This window comes from Pyricularia oryzae (assembly GCF_000002495.2).
Source record: "Pyricularia oryzae 70-15 unplaced genomic scaffold supercont8.8_3, whole genome shotgun sequence".
In the NCBI taxonomy this organism is placed as follows: domain Eukaryota; kingdom Fungi; phylum Ascomycota; class Sordariomycetes; order Magnaporthales; family Pyriculariaceae; genus Pyricularia; species Pyricularia oryzae.
In genome coordinates, this window is record NW_003803358.1 from 1,821 (window position 1) to 15,739 (window position 13,919).

The window sequence follows — 13,919 nt, forward strand, 5'->3', positions numbered from 1 at the left end:
TAATACTACTACTACTACTACTACTACTACTACACGCACTCTTTCAACAGAGGCCAGATACAATAAGGAGCCCGCAGCGCCACATCGAAGTGAAGGTATGGAAGCACATCTTTGCAAAAGTGTGACGTTTTGGGTACCGCCTGAAGCCTCGGGAACAACACAATATCGCACTTATAGCCCCAAGCAAGTTCGTCTTGAGATCCGTATGTCACTTTGTCTGCACATCAAAACTGACGCTTTTTACGTGCAAGACCACTACTTTTCGTGCGAACCAGCCTAGAGGCCAACCATCCTGGGGAGTAAATTCTCACTCCAGTCTCCCTACCAATGAAGGGCTTACTCTATCGGACATGACCCTTCAGCTTCTTGAGCAAGTCCGGTCACTTAGTCAACGACATGGTTCCATGATTCCTGGGTCTGTCCAAGGATTACATGAAGCTCCGATACACTAAGAGTCACTGTCGATTCAACAGCGACACGTATGCCAGTGAATCGGCATGACTACCTAGCGACAACTTTGAACCCTTGACGTCCGACTGCTCAACGCTTCCCATCTGGTAGTAACTCCTTTCGCAGGAACACGACGAAACCCAAGTACGAGACTGCTGACAGCCTGTTCTTCAAGAAAAACCTCCCCTTTGGATGCAACAGCACCTGCTGGGGTGGGCTCAAGTCGAGCTCGCAGGGCACCCACTGCCACCCAGAAAGTCATCCCCACGATTCTTCACCACTCTTCGCATATCCATCCGATCCGGACTTTCAAAAACATCCTATTGAAACTGAACTTCATCTTTTAGCACAGCCACAGCCGTTTTGCAGAGCTTCTGTACTCGATTCACGACATCACGGGTAAGTCCCTCGTTGAGGAGCTCTGGGTGAGAAGCGGCATCGAGCCAGACGACAACCTCCTGGTCAAACAATGCCTCACCGCGGCGAGTCCTCGGACTCTTGCTCAGAATCGTCCTACTATGCAAGCACACCCACAATCGTGGCGCCATTCTCGTCGAACCGTATGCCACCCACCGTGATATTCTTGTCCCTCTATACTAGCAGAGTTCCTGCTGCGTCAGACTAGGGAGAGCTCTCCTTGCAAATTGTGCGTTTGTTTTTAGCCGTTTGTCCAAAGTTGGCCAGTCCACACGCGCTTCCGAATGAATGTTGTCCATTTCCTTGTCCCGGTAAGGGCTACCTCGAGGACGTTGAGCTCATCGGCAGGATAGCTCTCGAGAGCCTCTATGTCGGCCACGAACTGCGTATCGGCAATGACCACAAGGGACAAGAGTGGGGTCTTTTGGATAATGCTGCGACGCTCCCTGGCAGTCCTCCGTAACTGGATGAACTTTTGCATCTCAGCCATCTTGCGCTCGATCACGGCATCAAAGAGATCTTCCTTCTCAGGAGGTACGTGTTCCGAGTGAACTCGGTGCTTGTAAGTCCAGACACATACTCGCCGACAATGGCTGTAACAACCTATTGATATGCTCGGGGAGAAAAGGCGTGAAGGGGGCCATCGCCCGTACGACTGTGAGAAGCACCAGGAAAAGCATTTCAAGTGCCATTCGTGTGTCCTCGAGCCCGAGACCAGCTGCGCCCTTGAGTCGCTTTCGATTGAAGCAAGTGTACCAGTTTGTCAAGTTGTCGATAGCCTGCAATAGTCTAGGAACTACTGTGTACAGTCGGTTCTTTCGCATCTTTTGCTCCATTAACGTAGTAGTCACTCACAGTCTGCGAGTATCCATCGGTTCATATGTTCAAGTTGCAGCCTGCCGGACGCAAGGAATCCCGTGTTGGCAACCAAGGCAGTCCCCTGTGTCTTTTTGGAAGGAGCGGGTTGCTCCGCAAACAAACAGTAACTGTTCCACAGAGGAGGGAAATCGCGAGCGATGCCCTTCACACCTGCCTCATTGAAGCGCAGCGGCTTCCCTCTGACGACCTGTGAAATGATGAGGTAAAGCCCAAGGGCATCTGAGACGTATTTTCCAGTTGGCAAACTCGGATTCGGATAGTTTTTGAGGCTTTTGGACATCTTTTTGTCGATCTCGGCCAGCACTAGGCCATTGACGATGCCCTTGTGAAATGAAGAGGTGCCCAACAGCTTGTTCCCCATCACCGAAAGGGTGTACACCCAGCCGCATGTCTGATCGAGGTCTTCGGCGATGAAAGCGGCAGGGAAAGATCAATGCACGAACTACTCTTTGCTCCTGAAGGGGTAACGGTTCGAGGAATTACGGCATAAATTGGGAATCGAGCCTGGCAAAGACAGTGTTACGTCAACCTGTTGTTCCTGCATCATCTTCACACACATGGGGTAGTAGATGTTGGAACCTACCAGCAGTCGAAAGTCTCATCGATCCGCCAAACAGTTTCGTCGGCAACCCTGATGACCCACGACGAGAAGCCGTAATGTTCAGGTGGGTGTCGGACCTCCAGCAGAAGTTGTCGGCGTGGGTGATGTTATGCCCGACAAGAAGCCTAGCCCTCGACCTGTGGTCTCTAACGATGATGTCCTGTTGATGGGTGATCGCGGATTTGCTCGTCTACTTCCTTCGTCGAACAGGAAGAACTAGATCGAGCAGTTTGCGGATGGCGTCAGCGCAATGGGACATTAACGTTCCCAGCCAGATGCCTCATCTGTTCGCACCTTGTTTAGTATTATTCTTGTTGGGTTTCCCACCCATTGTATGAAAGAACTTACTGGTCTGGGCTCTGCTCGGAAAAGGAGAGATGATATTCCCAACGATGAGATGTGCTCAGTCCTTTTCCTGTTGGCTATAATGTCGCCAGAAATCACAAGCTGACGTGCAACTCCGAAAGCATATCCGTGACATAAACCTCATCATACCCTTCTTTCGACACATGGTGTTTGGCCAGGGCAGGGAATTGTGACTTGTGTTCGAGTTGTGCACACAGTCTAGATAACACCCAAACTTGAATTTGCGCTGCAGTCTACCGACACTGTACAGAGACACTAAAGCCTAGTACTGTCTGTACAACCCGGCCTGGTAAGGTTCACCTCTACCTTCATCCCATTGTTCCCAACATACCATTTGTTGGGGATCCAGTGTACTTCAACGTGATTTTGGCCGGCTTAGCAAATCGGCAAGAGCATGGTTATATCTATAGCAGTAGATCGCTTCCTACTCTCATGCTGTGATTCTATCTTGTTTTCTATTTTTTGCAGCTCACTAATCTAGTCGGTTCAACCAATCTCATTTGACTCTAAAACTATGAGGCACAAGACGCAGACCATCAAGGTGGCCACGAGTCCCGCGACATCAATGTCTTTTCCATCACTTCACCCACAGGTCGTCGAGGCCGTCGGAGACACATGTCCAATCTGGACCAGCAAGCAACACGGCAGGGACGTCATGGAATATTGTACACACGTGTCGGGCCATTTCCGCTGCGGGAACCAGAGATGCAGTCACGTCTGGAGCAGCGGCCTCGTGGCGATACGGATCAGGGCCTTCAATCGCGAGCGCTACAACGCAACCGTCTACAGTCAGCGCTGCAAAGCCTGCAACCGGCTAGGGTTCTTGAGCCTGGATGAGGACTCGTACGTCGAGAGGGTCGCGTACCGGCTCAAGAAGTGGGCAGGAGTCTCGGTCGAGGTTCCACGCCACGAAGTGAAGAGTACTCCCCCGCACATGTCGAGTCTATGCGAGGGGTGCAGGCAGGGCTGTTGTAGAGAGGGCGGTCGAGATGACTTGACCAGAGGACTGCAGAGGTTGAGTCTACGCTGAATCTGGGTTTCTAGTGCATAATTGGGTATTAAGTGACATTGGTATTACAGCTTCCCAACCTTTGTAAGACTATATACTGCAGCTTGGTGTGGATTTCTATTCTATTTTTAATCAACTGGTTCAGTCTTGCGTACTCGATGCACATATTGGATCTCGACCGATAATCGACCAATCGACTTGGTCAGAATTAAGTTTCTGATGGCTGCAAGGGCGTTCTGGGGTAAAGCCCCATCAAGACAAAGATCAACAAGAACCCACAAGCTGAAACTAACTTAACAGCTACCTTGCGCAGTACACGCCAAGACACTACATTGCGCCTCTACCTCTGGACCAGTTGCGCTGCCGGGACGGCACATCTTATTGGTAGAATTTTGCCGAGCTTGTCTTCCTACCAACCCGGGAGACCACAAATGACGGTGACAAAAAGTCCCCGTCGAATCCATTGGTTCTGTAAATTTTCTAGTTTGGCTGCAACTTCTGCTGTGCCTTTTAGATCAGCCTCGGCGTCGACTTGGCACACTATATTATGCCACTTTCGGCAGACAACAGCGCTGATCAAGGCGAATTCCCCGCATTAGCTTTTCCGACGGGCCGTGATGAAGTCATAGGTTGCAAACGACAAGCTGGATCATCATTTCGCTTGTATTCAACCGCGATGTGAACTTGTATAAATTAAACGCCATCTTTTTGGAAAGCCCAAGGAAAGATTCAGCACTTTCTTTGTACCAACATAGTCGACCATCAAGCAAGTTCTGCGCCAGGCAGACTGAGAAGAACAAAGAAAAAAAAAAAGAAACAAACAAACACACACACAAAGGCATCACCCAACTCAAAACAGACAAGACAAACAATTCGCCATCATGCCTCGCCTCTTCCTCCAGCTCACGCTCCTCATCAACCTCCTCTTCTCCACCGCGCTGATGGCCAACGCGATGGCGCAGCCGGCCCCGACGCCCCCACCCCAGGTCGTGGCCGCGGCGGTCGCCGCACGCCAAATCACGCTGAGCCCGCCGGACATCTCTGTCGACATCCCCACGAGCATTCCCACCATCCGCGCGCCGGGAGGCAACACCACGCTGTCCATCACGCCCTCGAGCACGTCGGAGCCGGAAGGGGCCGCAGCGGGTCTCCGGGAGGGCTCGTGGGGTGCCGCCGTCTATGGTGCGCTCGTCGCGGTCGTCCTCGTGGTTGGCCGTTAGGGCTTAGCAATTAGCAGGGGCATGTATTTTTTTCGTTTTTGCAATGTCTTTTTGATGGCGGCTCATTCACTTCAGGTTTTGTTTGGCTCCTTGTTGCTAGGCTATGTTGGCCTTGGTTAAGGCTAGAGGATGACTAGTCTAGTTGGGTTGCTTCTTGCCTTCTGTGACTGGATGGTGGCCTGAGTTCATATTATTTTGAAAAAGAATTGCCGCTTGGGACCGTTGCAAACAAAGGAAGTAGACCCAGGAAAGGTCTCAACCAACAACCATGCGGATTCTTTCATCTATTTATATTCCAAGGACGTAGTAGCCACGTACTTACATCAAACTAGAGCAGAACCTGAGCCCGTATCCAATAGTTAGTTGTCTGGGATCAACAGAAACAGTGGAGCATAATACCAATATTCTGGTCTCAGATTGATGCATTGGAGGATCAACATGTCAATGTCACTCTTTCCCATGAGCCACGGGCCTAGCATCAAGTCCAAGGGTTGAAAGGCTGATATCGCAACTCCGCTTCGATTTCAACCCTGTTTTCGTCACGTAGGTGAATTGATAGCCCTCAAACTAACAATCCTTCTCGGCGTCGACCAGTCTGACATTTCTCTTCGATAAAGCTGGGGTGGCACTCAGCTATTTGCACAAAAATCGTACCTTAATCTCTGAGCTATTATTGGTATGGTCGCTGAGCCTCACCAGACACCCATTCTTTTCCACAAGAATTGTAAGACGTGTCATTTATAGTTCTCTTGTCCTGCTGAGGCGGACATTCTCGGTTCGCTGACAGGGCCCTGGTCAAAGATAGCATCGTTGAACTTTCCGTCCTTGGATGCCAGCCTCCCCGTTGAGTTGAGAGTTCAGGGGCAGGCTGGCAACAAGTACGCAGGTAGCATGAGGCCATTGGGCCAAGAAGAGCCCCACTGCGGCCTGCAGAGTGTATAAATCAGTGCTGGTGTACTACACAGATTGGCACTTTACGCATATTCGTCGATTCGTACCTTTAGTACTCTTTGCCCTCACAGAAGTCCCGCATAGGGAAAGATGCCGTCAAGCAGAGCCTCAAAAGATCAAAATTGCTGGGTTAAACTCCCCAAGACGACGCTCGTGGCGTTGGCGAGTGTCAGTATGTTGGAATCTTCTCTGGACTCTTCTTTACTTCTAATGGTGTCGCCACGGGAAGCTCTATGAACTTGGTCCAAGGCTTTCGGTCGTGACTACAGGGGCCACGTATTGCCACAGATACCCGCGCGACGTTATTAATAAGAACTGAGATTTGTTTCCGGATGATATGTATCCACACATTAATGTATGACTGGGTCAGTATGGCGCATTCGTGGATGCGGTTTGGATTTTACAAAGTGTTGCCGGGTATACATTGTCAACGGCGCAGCAAAATGAGAAAGAAAACCGCTCGATGTTGGTCCCTTGCCTCGCTTGCCTATCACGGAAGCAGCCCGCAACAGGCCCACTTTAATCAGGCGCCAAGGTCGGCCAGTTGCAGCAAATTGCTAATGTTGCCCAACAGGCCAGGTACCTGCCCGTGTTCAATCATACATTGAACCGGTATCCTCCGTTGCCTCGATTTGCTACTGGATACCTCTTTTCCAGAATTCGGTCTCTCGTCGCACTTCTACAGTGCCATTCTGCTCACGGAAAACATGGGGCAGAAACATTCTGTTCTGGAGCCACCCCCTCCAGTAAACACATTTGGTGAGTCTTTTGTTTGCCGCTAGTATCAATTTGCTTACAAGCCAGAATAAATTCGCTAGCAACTAACAACCCTGCGCTATCAAAAACACCAAAAGACAAATTCATCGACAAGTTTCGGTGTCACGTCAAAACCATCACTTCAAGAGACAAAAAATGGTTGGACGCCATATTTACCGAATTCGGCTGCACCGAGTCGGCCACGTCTGCCGCGGTCTGGGACGAATCGAGCCTGTCGCGGTTCCTCCACACCGTCGTCCCAGAGCCGCTGTGGCCCGACATCGAAGACGCCGTTCCGCTTCTGCACCGGTGCCTTGTGCGCCTCGGCGCGTACCCGTACCACAACGTCCCACCATACGGGCCGCTGACCGCCGACGTGGCGCTGGTGGCCATGGGGATCATTCACAACCATGAACACAGAGGGCGATGGAGCCCCATCTCATGGGATTGCGACCCCGGCGACCTGGACCAGGAGTGGGCCGCGTGGGCGTGTCGTGTATTGTTTCAGTGCATGTCGATTGCCGCGGCCGGTGCGGCCGAGGAGCCCGCCGCGAGAACCGACGCCGACGACCGGGATCTGCTTGGGGCCCACGAGACAGTCGAAAGGTGGAACTACACACGGGATTGGGAGAGGGCCCCCAAGCGCATCTCACGTGGCGAGCCCATCGTCCAGGTCCGGGATCTGCCTTCGTCGCGATCTCAGAGCACACGCGGTATGATACCACAAGCCGAGTTCAGGTCGCTGGTCAAGCTGCTGCTCTGTTATCAGCTCTGCGAGGCCGGGTACGAGCCAGGCCTGATCCTCGACCAGGTTGATCGAGATCTGAGCACGGCGACCGACTGCGTACTTGCCGCATTTTCGACCTCTGATTCCGAACAACGTCCTGGCATCGGGTGGGATGCGTTCCAGGCAGGGACCATTACAATTGGGGTGAGACGAATCGTCCTAGTCAAGTCATACCACTTATTATGTCAGCTAATCTCTTTTTTCACCAGCCGAACCTGTTCCAAAGTCCATGTTTTGCGTGCTTGCCCTATTCTCCATCCTCCAGTTTGGACGACGAACGAGGTTCAATGCCGAGCAGTCCTTTGAGCACCAAAGACATGATCACATGGACAAAGGGAGCGTTTTTGCCACCAACATCAAGCAACAAAGGCTTACCCGAGAGGCCCATACTGAACAATGTGGCAACTCTGTCGCAGCTTCTAACCGTCTTCCCCACGCGGTTTGAACGCCCGCTAGAAACCGCCGTGTACAGAATTCCAGGTGCCGACTGCGACCTCGGTGCGCTCTACCGCCATCTGACCTTTTGGGACGATCCCACCGTTCTTTTGATATCCGCAGCCAGCCTACCGGAGAGGACAGCAGCACAAAAGCCAGGCCCGAGCCCGGGGTCGTCGCTGTGTCTGGGCGCCGTCTACCCAACTCAAGAGTGGGATCGGGATTACTGCACCGGTACCATGTTCCAAGTAGCCCCGTCGCCCACGAGTATCTTGGGGCGCAAAGACGGTGGCATCCAGGCCGAGCTGGACCTGTCGGCCTCGCAGTTGACCCTTTAGATGGGCGAGACAGCACAGATCTGTCTCCAGGAGGGCGGCCGTGTGGGAAGTTGCGTCTTGAGGGAGTCGACGTTGGAGTTTTCTATCGAGACGGTCAAAGTCTTCTGGCCTTGATTCAACCATATTTTTGGCGTGATGGTTCCTGGGATGAGGCCTGGCTGGCGTCGAAGTATGAAGGGAGCGCGTTTAATTGGAGGCTTAGTCATATCATGCCACAGGACAAGTTGTACAGAGCTATGTTCATTTGATTTGGTTACAGCTCGGAACGCATCTGTTCTGATAGTGGCAATTAAGTTAATCTAGAACGTGCGCCGCCGTTTCGGTTGACTAACTGTGCTTGAAATACATTTCATTGCTCTCTTACGATGATCCACTGTTCCAAATGGCGCTATAAGCTGCTGGTGGTCAATGAGCTTTCGAAGTGTAAATGGGGAGCCACTAATGTCACAGCCCTCAGTCGGAGATTCGTATAAAGATACAGTGAATGGTTCATCTTGACTTGGAGCCCTAAACTTGGCCTGAAGTGAAAAGCATCCATTGGCAGAGATTAGGGTTTCACGCTCAACGTTTAGTGGAAAGTTCCGATGCCCCATTTGAAGGAAGGCTGATAGGTCCTGTAACTGCCGCATGAAGGTGTCAAACGCTATGGTATGAGCCTTCAGTTTGCAATAAATAAATCCTAGGCATTCATATTCCCCATTTACTAGCTTAGGTGGGCAAGTATAATCTAACTCAAATATAAAAAGTTCAGCCCTCATATGTTGGACAAGATTGTCTAGTGCTTTTGAGTCCGATATAGTTTCACGGGCAAGTTGACCAGTCTCCTCAAGCCTCACTAGGTCATCAAGCTGTGGCTCAGACTCCACGAACTTAATGTCGAATCGGTAAAATCTACTTAACTCTCCCGATCCATCCATCCAATCTGCCGGACTTATTGGCCTTCTGGGTGTCCAATAGTTGTTGCCATGCTCTTTCAGAATCTCCGAGTCTCCAGAATGCTCTGATTAGACGAACAAGAAAAGAGTCTTTCCAGACGTCGTGATGTGGAAATAAGTGGCTGATCGGCCTTTGTACTCCCTGTTCCAAGGGACAAGACAAGACTGGGTTCAGGAGTACAAGGGAACACTGCTGCAGCCTCGTGTAGTGCAATGGAGGCGGGGTTGTTGTACATAAGACCGCCATCCTGAAATGACCCCAGTCCATTCAAGTGAAACGGTTTGAAATAACTGAAAAATATTAGTGTCAGTTTTCGATAGATATCAGCATGTCAGAGATGCAATAGTCCAGATTCGGCGCAGATAACAAGCTGTCTTGACAAAAAATAGCCTTGATTTATTAATCCACAGATATCAAAACTTCATGTTATCCTAACTGTGGCGGCCAAGCCGTGGGTGGTGTTTGCTCGGTACCTTGGGACAGAGAAACAGCACAAGAAATCAACAAAGCATCTCTTGCCACCATTTTGTAAAATGGTGTCCTCCCCTCTACTTCCACGCCGTATCCACCGTCGCCGTCCCCGCGCAGTCCCTCGGCACCGTGTAGACCCGGTTGGCGCCCGACTCGTACGTCACGGCACCGCTGCTCTCGACCCTGATGAACTTGTACTCAAAGGTGGCGCCGGCCGGCAGGCTGATCGTCGTGGTCCACAGCGGGTTCGACGACGTGTACTGCGAGGCGGAGAGCGCCGGCGCCTTGGACGCGTCCCAGCCCCCCAGCTGCGCAATGGACCCCGCGATCTTGACCGTCTGGCCGACCGATGTGGTGGTCTTGGAGCGGAACGTGACGGCGACGCTGGCGGCCGGCGTGGCGCAGCTTGTGGGTGGTGGGCTCGCCGGCGTGCTGGTCGTGGTCGTGGTCGGGGGAGACTGGGAGTCGGGCGCGGTTATTTTGATGTCGGCGCAGGTGAGGTAGATCTGTGGCGTCTGGAACGAGTTCCATTTGAAGGACAGCAGGGTGTGGTTTGAAACGTAGTTGGGGATTTTGATCCGCGAAGAGACCTAATTTTGTAGCACTACTCGTGAGCTTTTGATGACTCGGGTACTGTACCGACGGATATTCGTGGGCTTGTGGCAAGTCAGGGGTTCCCCTACCGTGTAGCCACCCGCGATGCTGGTGTAGCAAGAGTTGAGAGGGGCGTTGTCGACACCCCTGCACTTTGTGTCCTGGAACCCCTTGCACGTGAACCAGTCGTTGCGCCAACAGGCCTGCCCCGGGCTGCAATCGGGGCTGTAGCCGCACGACTGGCCGTTGACGTCGGTGCAGGGCAGGGTGCCGGCCCTGAAGCAGTTCTCGGCAGCCTGCTTCTCAGCCTCGCTGGGCAGGTAGCCGGGGGTCAGGAGCTTGTCGACGAGCGCCTGGTCCTGGCAGATGCGGTAGGTGAACATGCCGCCGTGGTCGCCGTTGTTGTCGACGCACCACTGCACGTCCGCCACGTCGCCGCCCTTGTAGGTCACCACCGGGGCGGATCCCCAGCGCGGGCCCGGCTGGTTGTAGTCGACGCTGACGCGGGCGTTGTAGCCGCACGGTCCTGAGCGGCCGACCTGGGCCGAGTCGAGGTCGGGCCAGGCTGTGACGGGCTCGAGGATGGTGCACTCGGGACAGGTGTCTGGTCCGGCTTGGGCGTTGAGCCCGGTTCGGCTCATGGGGAAGGTGAGGTAGCCATGGGCTTGGACGCCCGAGGCCAAGGCAAGGGCTTGAATGACAGACCACTTCATGATGGAGTTGGTTTTTGCGAGAAGTCGTCAGAGTACAATCAAAGAACCCGAGGTGGGAGAGTCAATCTTGGCTGATGTGATTAAAGCAGGACATCAAAGCATCTGTCCAACCTGGACTTGATCATACTTATCATCATTCCTCTCCACAGTCAACGGGACAATACATCTGTATATTCCCCTCCATAGTCGTCCGCGTGTCATCATGTAAGACCTTCGACACCCTGACGTCGGCAACTACTATGCAAGGCACCCTCCTGCCTTTACCCCACAATCTGTTTACAATCTGCAAACCTGTCAAGGTCACGAGCATAGATCGATGTGTGCAACGGCCCGAATTGTAAATTAAATATCGTCCCTCCGCACCGCGCCGGCAGAGGAAACTCCGACTTTTGGCATGCGCGAGGCGGACTTTTGGTGTTTGTCACCTGCGGAGAACGAGTCCAGAAGTGGCATGAGTTGGCCCTGAGAGAAAACCTAGGCTGGAACCAGGAACAACCAAGCCGTGTAAGCTGCTCGTTCCGGCATGAACCCCGTTGTCGTCTCCGCACCCCGCACCGAGCGACTTGCCCAAAAAAGCTCAAAGGTTTTTTAGGTTGCATGCCGTGGCACGAGGGAAATGTTCCATGCGACACAATTCGGCCCGAACAGACTGCATGCCGCTTGTGTTGCATTTAAATGGCTCAAAGGCTGGATTCGTCACCATTGAAAAAAAAAACACCAAGTACCCGTTTGGATCGATGTAAAATAGGCATGCCCAGTTGAGGATAGTCTATTTCTGATGCCGAGTAGAAAATACCACCGAATGCTCCGTGGGGTGGTAGTGGCGCAGACGATTCGCAGACGAGTGAGTCAAGACAGCGAATAAAGTTCTGAATCAAATTTCTTTTTTTAATGAAGGAAGGGCTGGTTTCTCGCCTCCTGAAACGATCAACAAATGCATTTAAGCTATCGATGTAGCCGGTCACGAATTTCACTAGCGCCTCGTCCTTATGATTCCACGAATGACCATTCGTAAAACCAATGCGTCGTCGAGATTCACAAAGTCACGTACGGGCAGGAGGGAAGGTCAGCTATATATTGCCTTGCCAGGTTATTCTTAAGGAATTATAACCGCAAGCAATAGTGGTAAAGATTCTTGGGGCGACGCACATTGATAACAATGTTCTTCTTCAAAGTCTTGGTCGCCTTCCTCCTCCAGATCGTGACCGTGTATGCTGCGGACACAGCTGCATGGAAATCCCGCAGCATCTACTTTGCCCTCACCGACAGAGTGGCTCGCGGGAGTAACGATACTGGGGGTGCTTCGTGTGGCAATCTGAGCAAGTACTGTGGTGGTACATTCAAGGGCCTGGAGTCGAAGCTCGACTATATCAAAAACTTGGGCTTTGACTCCATTTGGATCAATCCCGTCGTCTCCAGTGAGTTATGCTTGCTGTTTTTGTTTTTTTCTGAATTTAACTGACGACCTATACAGACAAGGCGGATGGATACCACGGTTACTGGGCTCAAGACTTGTACGCCATCAACTCCAACTATGGTAGTGCCGCCGACTTGAAAAGTCTGGTCAACACGGCTCATTCAAAGGTGCGCTTTCAACTCCACATGCACCCTGACTTTTCAGTAGTTACTAACTACCTGCTAGGGCATCTATGTCATGGTCGACGTGGTGGCAAACCACATGGGACCCGGGAGCATATCCGACAACCGCCCCGCCCCGCTGAATCAGAACTCTTCATACCACAGCCAGTGCACAATCGACAACTCGAATCAGAGCAGTGTTGAAAACTGCTGGGTGGCCAACCTCCCAGACATCAACACCCAAAGCTCCGGGATTCGACAACTTTTGAACACCTGGGTTAGCTGGCTTGTCAAAGAGTACTCCTTTGATGGGGTACGTATCGACACGGTAAAGCATGTGGAGAAGAGCTTTTGGCCCGGCTTCGTCAAGTCTATAGGCGCCTATGCTATCGGTGAGGTTTTCGATGGGAACCCGTCGTTCATGGCGGGGTATGCGAATTTGATGCCCGGGCTTCTCAATTACGCCGTCTATTACCCCATGAACAGGTTTTACCAGCAGGGCAACTCACCACAGGAGCTGGTAAACATGATCGACAACATAACCGCGTCATTTCCCGATCCAGCAGCTCTGGGCACCTTTCTGGACAACCACGACAACCCTCGCTGGCTGAACCAGACAAACGACCAGACGCTCCTGCAAAACGCACTAGCATTCGTCTTTCTCTCCCGCGGCATCCCCATCCTGTACTACGGAACAGAACAAGGCTTGGTCGGCGGCGACGATCCCGCCAACCGCGAGGATCTGTGGCGCAGCGGCTACAAGACCGACACGACCCTGCACGGCGCCGTCGCCAAGCTGAACGCGGCCCGCAAGGCAGCCGGCGGGCTGGACGGCAACGACCACACGCACCTGTACGTGACCAACGACACGTACGCCTGGAGCCGCGCGGGGGCCGACCTGGTGGTGCTCACCACCAACGCGGGCCGCTGCTCCCACGCGCAGCACTGCTTCAACACCACGAGGGCCAACGGCCGCTGGGCCGACGTCTACGGCAGCGGCGCATACGTCTTTTCCGACAAGACCGGCCGCGCCTGCGTCAAGCTGGCCAACGGGCAGCCGGTGGTCCTGCTGGCCTTGGCAAACTCGACCACGGGCGATGGGAAGCCGCCCACCCTGCCGGCGCCCATCACTTGGTACAACTCGACGAGCCCCCCAGACGACTCTGCAAACGGCAGCAACGTCTGCCCGCCCGCGGTGGCCGTCTCGTTCACGGTGCGAGTCGCCACCGCCCCCGGCGACACCATCAAGATGGTCGGCAATACTGCGCAGCTGGGCAGCTGGGATGCTGCAAAGGCGCCCTCGCTGTCCGCTTCCGGGTACAACTCGACCAACATGGCGTGGAGCATCACTCTGCCGATGGCGCCGGGACGGACGGTTCAGTACAAGTTTGTCAAGGTGTCGAGGTCGGGCGGGACGA

At 53.0% G+C, this 13,919-nt stretch overlaps 6 protein-coding genes across 6 annotated transcripts; 4 read left to right on the forward strand and 2 right to left on the reverse strand.

Annotated features, from left to right (window-relative positions):
• Positions 1-770: 770 nt before the first annotated feature.
• On the reverse strand, positions 771-2,858 carry MGG_10205 (isoleucyl-tRNA synthetase; the record flags this gene model as incomplete). Its single annotated transcript, XM_016990479.1, has 8 exons — positions 771-908; positions 985-1,041; positions 1,190-1,426; positions 1,521-1,663; positions 1,723-2,148; positions 2,330-2,507; positions 2,696-2,769; positions 2,843-2,858. The coding sequence occupies 8 exons, from the start codon at positions 2,856-2,858 to the stop codon at positions 771-773; spliced, it is 1,269 nt and encodes a 422-aa protein (XP_016845999.1).
• Positions 2,859-3,227: 369 nt separating this feature from the next.
• On the forward strand, positions 3,228-3,743 carry MGG_14194 (uncharacterized protein; the record flags this gene model as incomplete). Its single annotated transcript, XM_016990545.1, has 1 exon — positions 3,228-3,743. The coding sequence occupies one exon, from the start codon at positions 3,228-3,230 to the stop codon at positions 3,741-3,743; it is 516 nt and encodes a 171-aa protein (XP_016846000.1).
• Positions 3,744-4,603: 860 nt separating this feature from the next.
• Positions 4,604-4,942, forward strand: MGG_10206 (uncharacterized protein; the record flags this gene model as incomplete). Its single annotated transcript, XM_016990480.1, has 1 exon — positions 4,604-4,942. The coding sequence occupies one exon, from the start codon at positions 4,604-4,606 to the stop codon at positions 4,940-4,942; it is 339 nt and encodes a 112-aa protein (XP_016846001.1).
• Positions 4,943-6,600: 1,658 nt separating this feature from the next.
• MGG_10207 (uncharacterized protein) lies at positions 6,601-8,250 on the forward strand (the record flags this gene model as incomplete). Its single annotated transcript, XM_016990481.1, has 3 exons — positions 6,601-6,652; positions 6,748-7,580; positions 7,646-8,250. 3 exons carry the CDS (start codon positions 6,601-6,603, stop codon positions 8,207-8,209), a joined length of 1,449 nt encoding a protein of 482 aa, XP_016846002.1. The 3' UTR covers positions 8,210-8,250.
• Positions 8,251-9,693: 1,443 nt separating this feature from the next.
• On the reverse strand, positions 9,694-10,923 carry MGG_10208 (starch binding domain-containing protein; the record flags this gene model as incomplete). The annotated part of the gene is made up of 2 exons (XM_016990482.1): positions 9,694-10,206; positions 10,300-10,923. The coding sequence occupies 2 exons, from the start codon at positions 10,921-10,923 to the stop codon at positions 9,694-9,696; spliced, it is 1,137 nt and encodes a 378-aa protein (XP_016846003.1).
• Positions 10,924-12,082: 1,159 nt separating this feature from the next.
• On the forward strand, positions 12,083-13,897 carry MGG_10209 (alpha-amylase 3; the record flags this gene model as incomplete). Its single annotated transcript, XM_016990483.1, has 3 exons — positions 12,083-12,341; positions 12,398-12,507; positions 12,566-13,897. Coding segments are annotated over 3 exons (1,701 nt in total), but the record flags the coding sequence as incomplete, so codon positions are not given.
• Positions 13,898-13,919: the final 22 nt, after the last annotated feature.